General features: G+C 39.5%; 1 protein-coding gene across 4 annotated transcripts in view; it reads left to right on the forward strand.

Annotated features, from left to right (window-relative positions):
- Positions 1–6,396, forward strand: part of TRMT2B (tRNA methyltransferase 2 homolog B) — a 55,274-nt gene extending 48,878 nt beyond the window's left edge. For 2 of the 4 annotated variants that reach the window (XM_059385160.1, XM_059385158.1), the window contains exon 14: positions 4,700–6,396. In XM_059385160.1, the coding sequence (XP_059241143.1) occupies positions 4,700–4,826 (127 nt within the window). In that variant the 3' untranslated portion in view covers positions 4,827–6,396. The remainder of the gene's footprint in view (positions 1–4,699) is intronic. The other 2 variants (XM_059385157.1, XM_059385159.1) reach the window with 2 other exon arrangements.
- The last annotated feature ends 4,314 nt before the right edge of the window (positions 6,397–10,710 follow it).

Consider the following 10,710-nt stretch of genomic DNA (forward strand, 5'->3'; position numbering starts at 1 on the left):
AAGGAGCCCGATGCGGGACTCGATCCCAGGACGCCGGGATCACGACCTGAGCCGAAGGCAGCTGCTTAACAACTGAGCCACCCAGGCGTCCCTTAAGATTTTTTTTTTATTCAAGAGAGAAAATGAGAGGCAGAGCACTAACAGAGGGGGTGTGGGCACAGGGACAGGGAGAAGCAGACTCCCCACTGAGCAGGGAGCCCAACTCGGGGCTTGATCCCATGACCCTGAGGTCATGACCCAAGCTGAAGGCAGATGTTTAACCAACCCAGGGAGCCACCCAGGCACCCTAATATATCACATTTTATATATTCATGTGTTAATTGATGGACATTTGAGTTGTTTCTGCCTTTTACCTCTTGCGAATAAGGCTGCTACGAACATTCATATGCAATTTTTTCTGTAGATGTTTGCTTTCATTTCTCTTGGATGCATACCTAGGAGTGGAATTGCTAGGTCATGTTGTAACTCTATGTTAACCTTTTGAGGAACTGCCAGACTCTTTTCCAAAGAGCTGTCCCACTTTACATTTCCACCAGCAGCCTGTTAGGCTTCCGGTTTGTCCACATCCTCACCAACTCTTGTCAGTGTCTGTCTTTTATATTCATTCTAATGGATAAAAAGTGGTATGTCCTTGTGGTTTTCGTTTCCACTTCTCCAGTGGCTAATGATGTTGAGCATTTTTTCATGTGCTTGTCATCCATTTGTAAATCTCCTTTGGAGAAATGTCTATTCAGATTCTTTGCCCATTTTTAAACTGGATTGTCTCTTTATTATTGAGTTTTAAGATTTCTTAATATATTCTAGATACTACTCCCTTATCGGATACATGATTTGCCAAAATTGTTTCCCATTCTGTGGGTTCTCTGTTCACTTTCTCGGTGATGTCCTTTGAAGCATAAGAGTATTAATTTCCTTCTTTTTAAGATTTTATTTAATTATTTGAGAGAGATTGCACAGAGGGAGAGTGAGAGGAAGAAGCAGACTTACTGAGCAGAGTGCCTGATGCGGGGATTGATCCCAGGACCATAACCTGAGCTGAAAGCAGATTCTTAGCCAACTGATCCACCCAGGCACCCCAAGAATACTAATTCTCAGTATGTCCAGACTGTTTTTTTTTTTTGTAGCTTTTGATTTTGGTTCTAAGGTCTGTTACTAAGTGGAAATAGTAAGGTGTGCAGAATTGTTTATATAATTGTAAACTGTCTTTGTAAAAAAATACAAAAGACTAGGAGAATATGGATTTATATTTGTATCGGCATAGAGAAACTGGTAATTTATATAAGAAACTGATAATAGTAGCTATCCATGGTGAGAGAGAACTGTGAAGATGGGTGTCCTAGCTGGGAAGGAGACTTCACTGAATACCTATTATTTCATTTTTTAATATAATGAAAATATTTATTATGCAAGACAATAAATTCAAAAATGTAATGATTTAGAGTAAAGCTAGCATTCTGCTAACATAGTGAGTAAAACAATAAACATGACCTCAAAAAGGTAAGAAAAATTTATCTTGAAAAGACAGTATATGGGGCGCCTGAGTGGCTTAGTCACTGGGCATCTGCCTTCAGCTCAGGTCATGGTCCCAGGATCCTGGGATCGAGCCCCTCATTGGGCTCCCTGCTCAGTAGGAAGCCTGCTTCTCCCTCTTACCCTCCCCCTGCTTGTGTTCCCTCTCTTGCTGTCTCTCTCTCTCTCTCTCTTTCTCTGTGTCAAATAAATAAATAAAATATTTGTTTAAAAAAAGACAGTATGTGCATATGGTAGAAAAATTCAAATAATACAAGAATATACAGTGAGTAATGGCTCTCTTTCTTACTCCTGACCCCTAATCCTTCAGATGTCACTACTCTTAGGTTTCTTGTGTAGCCTGTCAGAGAGATTGTGTGACTATACAAGTTTGTGTGTGTGTATGTGTGTCTGTACACATATGTGTATGTATACATACCATCCTTCTCTTTTTTTTAACAAATAGAAACAGACTAAAACACTATTCTGCACTATGCTTTTCTTTTTTTATTATTATTTTATTTTATTTATTTTGACTTATTATCGATCCCAGGACCCTGGGATCATGACCTGAGCGTAAGGCAGATGCTTAACCGACTGAGCCACTCAGGCACGCCTGCACCATGCTTTTCACTTTTTTTCACTAACATTAGATTTTTGAGATTGTTCTACAATGATGTAGAATCTACATCAATACTTACAGGTCTACTTAATTTTTTAAATAGGCTATGTAATTTTAACTTACCTAAATATGTCATTTAACTAGTCCTTTGCTTATGAATTTTGAGATTGTTTCTATTCTGTTGTTACCACAATGTTACAATGAATATCCTTGTGTACATAATAAGCAGTATGTAGGTATTATAAGTGATGAGTAAGTGTATGTGATAATATGTATAGTTGATAAATTCCTGTTGTGGGGTTGCTAAGTTAAAGGATATTTACTTTGGGGCACCTGGGTGGCTCAGTGGGTTAAAGCCTCTGCCTTCGGTTCAGGTCATGATCCCAGGGTCCTGGGATTGAGCCCCACATCGGGCTCTCTGCTAGGCAGGGAGTCTGCTTCCCTTCCTCTCTCTCTGCCTCTCTCTCTGCCTACTTGTGATCTCTCTCTCTCTGTCAAATAAATAAATAAAATCTTTAAAAAAAGGATATTTACTTTAAACATTTTCAGCTGTTTTCTAAGAAAGCTCTAGAATCAACTTATCAAAACTATCCTTTTGGGATTGTAATTGGAAGTACATTGAACTTATTAATTTAGGGAGAATTGAAATCTTTACAGTATTTTTTCTGTCCAAGTATATGGTATGTCTCTTCAATTACTCTAGTCTTTTTTTTTTTTAAGATTTTATTTATTTATTTGACAGACAGAGATCACAAGTAAGCAGAGAAGCAGGCAGAGAGAGGGGAGGAAGCAGGCTCCCTGCTGAGCAGAGAGCCCGATGCGGGGCTCCATCCCAGGACTCTGGGATCATGACTGGAGCTGAAGGTAGAGGCTTTAACCCACTGAGCCACCCAGGCACCCTGAATTACTCCAGTCTTACATAATTCTCTAAAGCTATATCTGTATCTATATATCTTTATTTAGATAGATAAAGCTTTTTCTAATTTTTTCCAATATAGGTCTTTTCTTCTTAAGGTTAATATAAGATATTGTAAAGTTTTTATTGCTATTATGAATGGGATCTTTTTCATTACTTTTTCTAAGTGGTTATTGCCAACTTTGTGTCCAGCTTCCTCATTCTTTTATTCATTTTATTTGTTTTCTAGTTGATCATCTTGCTTGGTAGCTGGCCATGTGACCACCATCCCAAAACCAGTTCTGTCTCTCTCCTTCCAATACGTTTTTTCTTTCTTATTACATTGGATAAGAAAATGTTGCATTTTAGGGACACCTGGGTGGCTCAGCTGGTTAAGGGTTGGCCTTTGGCTCAGGTCATCATCTCAGGGTCCTGGGATCAAGCTCCACATTGGGCTCTCTCTCAAATAAATAAGGAAAACCTTTAAAAAAATTTTTAAAGAACATGTTCCATTATAGAAGGAATAGTGAATATCTTGCCTTATTCGGATTTCAGTGGGACAGTGCTATTTAAACTGTTGAGAGTCACCCAGGGAAACAAGAACTCTTCTCTTTTGTTGGTTTGAGAATAAATTGCTACAACCTTTATTTAGAACAGTTTAGTGGTATATATGTTAGGGCCTTACAAACATATAGGCCCTTCAACTCAGCAGTTCTACTAAACAACTAAAAATGTATGCAAAGATGTAACTATTAAGGATACTCATGGAGGGACTTTTTGAAATAGCAAAGTGTTAGAAACAGCTTAAATTTCCAGTAGCTAGGGATTAGGCAGATAAACTATGATTAACACATTTAATGGAATACCATATAGCCAATAAATATGAGGTAACCTGACATGTAGTGGAAAGATGGACATGATCTATGATGAACTGAAGAAACTAGTTGTAAAGCATTATGTACAATATGTACAGTGTGACTCCATTTTAAGAAACCAATTTAAATATACATATTTAGAAAGATACATCCTGAGAAGTCAGCAGTGGTTCTTGGTGAGTTTATAGGTGAATTTTTGTGCTTATTTTTACTTGACTATCTTTGAGATAAGTGAAAAGAGTAATCTGCTTTGAAACATTTCAGTAGAATAATTTAATCAAGTAATATCTGTTAATTACCTTTCATATACAAATTATACAGAAGCATATATGACTTAGACAGCTTGCTCCATTCACTACTGAACTCTGTATCACAAACTGGGAACACAGAGATGAATAATAAGCAGTTATTGCCTTGTTTCCACCCTTGAAAAGGTTATAGTCCACTGAAGAAGAAGGTTTAAAAAAAACCCAGGTTAGTTACACTAAATATGATAAATGCTATTATTGAGAGAAACATAAAGGACTGTCAGAATACAGGGAAGGGCTTAAGTTTCTTTTTAAAGATTTTATTTATTTGATGGGGGGTGGCAGGGAGAGAGCACACAAGCAGGGAGAGAAGCAGGCAGCCTGATGTGGGGCTCCATCCCAGGACCCTGGGATTATGACCTGAGCTGAAGATAGACACCTAACCAACTGAGCCACCCAGGTGCCCCGGAACGGCTTAATTTTTAAGAAGTTGTGTTCCTATAGGTTCTCCTTGGTATTGAGAAACTGATATTATGCTCTGTTTCTCTAGGCTGTGCTGTCCTCCAGACTCGGCTAAGAAGCTTCTCGGTGAGCCTTTTGTCCTGAGAAAAGCTGTGCCTGTGGATCTGTTCCCCCACACCCCACACTGTGAGCTGGTGCTCCTCTTCACTCGATAAGCAGCCTCCTGCGGGACTGCAGGCTGTTAAGGCTGAAGTTTCAGTTCCTTCCGGGTTTGGCATCTTGCTACATTGTAGATCCTCAGAGCATTATTGGAGAAACCAGCCTTTGGATCGAACTCAGGACCCGAGGCAAAGGCAGAGGCCTAATCATTGAACCACCCAGGTACCCCAAAATCTAGCTTAAAAAAAAAAGCAGAGTAAGCTGTAATGTGATTGTGGGGTGACTGCATGATCTCAGAGCTTCATTCCTTTGGGTTTTCTAGGCTTTAAAGTTCTAGAATACCCTTTAAAAATGGTAGGAACAATAGCACCAATCAGCTCTCAACTGTGGAAGGAGAATTGGTTATAGTAGAGACACTGGGAAAGAAGATCTTCAAAGAAGAGACTGAATACCTATAATTGTGCTATGTAGTGTGAACACAGAAAGCTCCAGAATCCCCTAATGATCCAGTATATACTATAATAAACTGGATATGGAAACTGACATTCTCTGGTCCATAATTTCTTCAGCTCTAGAGTTGTCCTTGGTTACTTCCCCAACAATTTAGATTATGTTTTGAATCTTTTAATAGCCTAAGGACATGTACAAAAATCTGATTTACAAAATGATATTGGGTCAACTAGTATTTTTCTCAATCCTAAACACTTCTGGAGAAGGCTCCTTCTCAAAAAAAAAAAAAATGTGGCTATTAAGGCTACTATATACATATCCATTTTAAAAAAATGCTAGAAGGAAATAAAGTGATTTAAAAAAAGTGTTGACTTATGGAAGTCAGATGTTTTATTTTCATTGCCTGATTTTTCATTTTATGTAATGGGACAACGACTTTTATCTTCTCCTTTTGTTGGCCATATCTGTAAATGGAAAAACTATCTATTAATTATCTAAGCCAGAAACCAGAGTTAGTGCTCTCAGTCTCATACCCAACTGCCTACAAAGGGGGTTCCACCTGGATATTTTCTAGATACTCCAAACTCAATGTCTAATGTTGCAAGCTTCACATCTGTCCCCCAAACTTGTTCTTGCTCCTACATTCCCAGTCCTGATGAATATACCAATCTACTCAGTCACTCAAGTCGAAAACTTGGGAATTATATCTGAGTCCTTCTTCTCTATCTCCTTCCCCCACCCAACATATTACCAAATCTCCATCCCTGTAGGTTTCCATAATTTCTTACTACATTATTGCCCAAAAGGCTATCTTCTTTGTTTTAAGATTTTATTTATTTTGTTATTTATTTGAGAGAGAGAGAGAGAGAGAGAGCACAAGCTGGGGGCAGAGGAAGAGGGAGAAGCAGACATCCTGCTGAGCAGGGAGCCTCACTCGGGACTCAATTCCAGGACTCTGGAATCAGACCTGAGCCGAAGGCAGACGTTTAACCCACCAAGCCACCCAGGCACCCCTCAGAAGGCCATCTTCTTAACTGCTGCTGCTCTATCCACTCTTGCCCCCATCCATTCCATTCTCTGCAGCCGTTGTGCGTTTTCTAAAATGCCAATGTCATTGTGTTTCTCCAGTGCTTAAAATATTATTGACTTCTTACTGCTTTTAAAAAATCCAAAATTCTTTTTTTTTTTTCAAAAAATTTTTTAAGATTTTATTTATTTATTTATTTGAGAGAGAGCGAGAGAGAGCATGATTGAGGGATAGGGCCAGAGGGGAAGGAAGAAGCAGACTCCTTGCTGAGTAGGGAGCCTGACCCTGGGGGGGTTTGATCCCAGCACCCTGAGACCACGACCTTGAGCTAAAGGCAGACACCCAACCAACTGAACCACTCAGGTGCCACCAAAAGTCCAAAATTCTTTTTTTTTTAAAGATTTTATTTATTTATTTGACAGAGCGATCACAAGTAGGCAGAGAGGCAGGCAGAGAGGGAGGAGGAAGCAGGCTCCCTGCTGAGCAGGGAGCCCAATGTGGGGCTCGATCCCAGGACCCTGGGATCATGACCTGAGCTGAAGGCAGAGGCTTTAACCCACTGAGCCACCCAGGTGCCCCAAAAGTCCAAAATTCTTGATGCACCCTCAACACCCCTTCATAATCTGAACAGCCTCATTTTTCTATATGCATTAAATTCCTTTCCCTGGAAAAGATAAATTTCTTCTATTCTGGTCCTTTTCATACTCTGTTCCTCAGCTTGGAATGCACTTTTCATTGCCTATTCTGGCTAATTTTACTTATCTTTATGTTTTTAACTTAGGTATTCCCCAAGGAATATAGAATTAGCTGTAAATAATCAGCTTCCTGCTAATTTTGTTGGTGTCATTATCTTGTAAGATGATTTTAGAATCATGCTTCTGTCATCTTTATCCTGAAAACTTTGAAATAGACAAGAAAGTTGGAAGACTAGTGCAACGAACACCAGTATGTTCACCGAGATTCAACAAATGTTAGCATTTTGCCATATTTGCTTTGTGTATCTGCTCTTTGGTAAACTATTTGAAAGTAAGTTGTAGACATGACATTTCACCTTTAATCCCTCAGCATGCATCTTCTAAGCAGGACCTTTTTCTGTGTAACTCTATGATACATCATACTGTAAGCACAGCTGAAAGAAATTAACTGTACCTTGAAGGACCCCAGGTCAGAATTATACTATAGCCTATAAGTTTTAACATTCTTTTTATAACCAGTTTATGCTGAGAAACTGTAGCTAGCTGACAATAGATAAGGGAGTCAGCAAGCAGCATAACAGGATAACGAATAGCGGCTGTTTCTGGCTTCTGTATAATAATGCTTCTAATGCTTTGCTAAGAAATGAAAAATTGCTTAAACCCTCAACTCTAAGGAGCAAGAGGCTGGCTGAGGACAAAGCAAAAGCTGGCGCCTTGCACCCCCCCCCCCTTCACCCGCTCCCCTCCATATGTGTAGCATTATAAATAGTTAACTTGCAGAAATCACAGTCCTGCAGGGTAGGAGTCTCCCTTGGTTTGCAAATGTCCTTGAGATTTACAACAAAGAAGTTACCTTACGTTTGATAGCAGGAATGTAACATTTCACCAGGAGAGACTCCCAATTGTCTTTATGTTAGGACCTCATTAAAGGGAAAATGGCCTTGGCTTGATAGTAACCAGGCCTTCAATATCCTGATAGTGCTTTCATTCGTATGCGTGGGCTAACCGGCCAGTTCTGCTTCTGTAAGATTGCTTTGTCTGCTTTCGCACGTGGGTCCCCTGATCCACTCCACTGACGCCAAGTATGCCTGTTCAAACTATCAATCAGTCAGCTCAGCCCCTCCCGAAACTTGTTTGTCCATAAAAATCCTGCACTACCCCAGCCTGGTGTGCTCAGCTAGCAGGAGCTGCTGACCACCTGCAGGCGCCTGCGGAAACAATAAAGAACCTCTTGCTGTTTGCATCCTGTGGCAGTGTTGAATTCTTGGGTAAGGGGATCCGCAGGTCTTTCACCTCACCTATTTTTGCCTCACCAATCTTTGCAAATATTGTCTAATATATAACCAGTGCTTCCTGAAGTATGGTTTGCAAACTACCTGATGGTACACAGGGAGTTAAGGAGCTTGAACTGTAAGTCAATACGCTGCCTACTTCACTGAGAAAGTTTTGTCACAAAAAAATTCAGCTGAAAAAAAAAAACAATGTTCTTAGTGACATTGTTCATTTACATTTCTAGGCTGGCTGAGTAGCACTGCTCTGTATTCACATTACCCCAGCTGTCTCCTAAATGTCTTTTTTTTAAGTTAGTTTATTTATGTATTTATGTGTATATGTATGTATGTATATATTTATTTACTTATTTGACAGGGAGAGAGAGAGAGAGAGAGAACACAAGCAGAGGGAGCATCAGAGGGAGAGGGGAGAAGCAGGCTCTCCACTGAGCAGGGAGCCTAACAACGAGGCAGGGTTCCATCCTGGGATCATGACCTGAGCTGAAGGGAGGGGAGGTGCCCAACTGACTGAGCCATCCAGGCACCCCGAATGTCTTTTTAAAAAATTATTTAATATATTTATTAGATAAATATATAAAAATTTATTTTATATATTTTATTTAATATATAAAATATATATTTTATATATTTATTAGAGTACACGCACACCAGAGGGAGAGGGAGAAAGAAGACTCCCCGCTGAGCAGGGAGGCTGATGTGGGGCTCAATGCCAGGACCCTGGGATCATGACCTGAGCCAAAGCTGCCTTTGGCTCAACCACTGAGCCACCCAGGCACCCTCCTAAATGTCTTTTATAGCCAGTTTATAGGTTGCATTTGGGTGTGGTGTTTCTTTTAATTTACAACAGTCTCTCCACTTTTTTTTTTTAATGGTACTAGCATTTAGAGACTGGCTCTGCCCCACATTAGGAATATGACTGTAGTGTCACCAGCCATCCTGGTTTTTCTGTGACTGTCCTGCTTTAAGGACTGATCCTATATCCCTCCCGGGATAGGATGCTTTGTTTCCTTATGGTGGTCTTTAGCTCTTCCTTCCAGCCCCTGAATTTCCCATAAATGTGAAGTACTTGGGATCAGAAGCTTGATTTGATTAAATTAAACCATATTTTGATAAGAATTCTTCATAAGCAATGTTGTGTGCTTTATGACAGTCACATCTTATCAGGAGGCACGTAGTGTCAGTTGTCCACTCTTAGGGTGATGATTTAGGTGGTGGCCCTCTGAACTTTCCATGTGATTTTCTCTTTGTTATTAATAAGAAATCTGTGGGGTGTTACTTTGGTATAGTGTGATTGTCCTGTCCCCCAGAAACTAAAGATTTTAGCATCATATGTTGGTTATTGTTTCCTTATTTAGTAATTTGGTTTTCTGATTTTTAAAATGTATTCCCTGGCTTGGTGATTTAAGTGGAGTTGGAAAATGTTGATTTCCTAATTCTGTCACCCAGTCTATATTTCTTAGCTGTTTTGTGTTTTGTGTTTCTTGTGTTTTGATGATATTTTCCTCATCTGTGGAATATGAATCAAAAAGGGGAAGTAAAAACCTTATTCTTTCTCCTTGAACACCAATTTTCAGAGTAAGAAGTTGATGTAATAGTTCCAGTAGTAGCTAGTTTTACTGACTTATTTTCATGTCACTTGACTCAGTGTTTTTCATATTTAAATTCAGTATTATACACTCAGTTCAGACATTTTTTTTGTAATATTGGCTCAAATCTTCTCATTTGTCCAGTGATAGTCCCTTGAGGCTGGCTCCCATGTCCTTTTTTGGTACATTTTTAAAAAAGATTTTTATTATTTGACAGATATCTCAAGTAGGGGGAGAGGCAGGCAGAGAGAGAGGAAGAAGCTCAATGTGGAGCTCAATCCCAGGACCCTGGGATCATGACCTGAGCCGAAGGCAGAGGTTTTAACCGACTGAGCCACACAGGCACCCCCATTTTTTAAAGCTTTTATTTTCATTCCAGTTAGTTAATATACAATGTAATATTAGTTTCAGGTGTACAATTTAGTGATTCAAGAATTCCATGCACCACCCAGTGCTCGTCCCAACAAGTGCCCTCCCTAATCCCCATCACCTATTTAACCCACCCCTACCTTCCTCCCCTCTGGTAACCACGAGTTTGTTCTCTATCATTAAGAGTCTGTTTCTTGGCTTACCTCTCTCTCTCTCTCTCTTTCTCTCTTTTTTCTTTGCTTGTTTGTTTTGTTTCTTAAATTCTATATATGAGTGAAGTCTTTCTCTGACCTATTTTGCTTAGCATAATACTCTCTAGCTCTATCCATGTCAAGATTTCATTTTTTTATGGCTGAATAATAATCGTGTGTGTGTGTGTGTGTATGTGTGTGTGCATGTATAAAAAACTATAAACACTGGGGTGCATGTATCCTTTTGAATTAGTATTTTTGTATTCTTTGGGTAAATGCCTAGTAGTGCAATTGCTGGATTGTAGGGTAGTTCTATTTTTAACTTTTTGA

Source organism: Mustela nigripes, chromosome X (genome assembly GCF_022355385.1).
Source record: "Mustela nigripes isolate SB6536 chromosome X, MUSNIG.SB6536, whole genome shotgun sequence".
Classification (NCBI taxonomy): Eukaryota; Metazoa; Chordata; class Mammalia; order Carnivora; family Mustelidae; genus Mustela; species Mustela nigripes.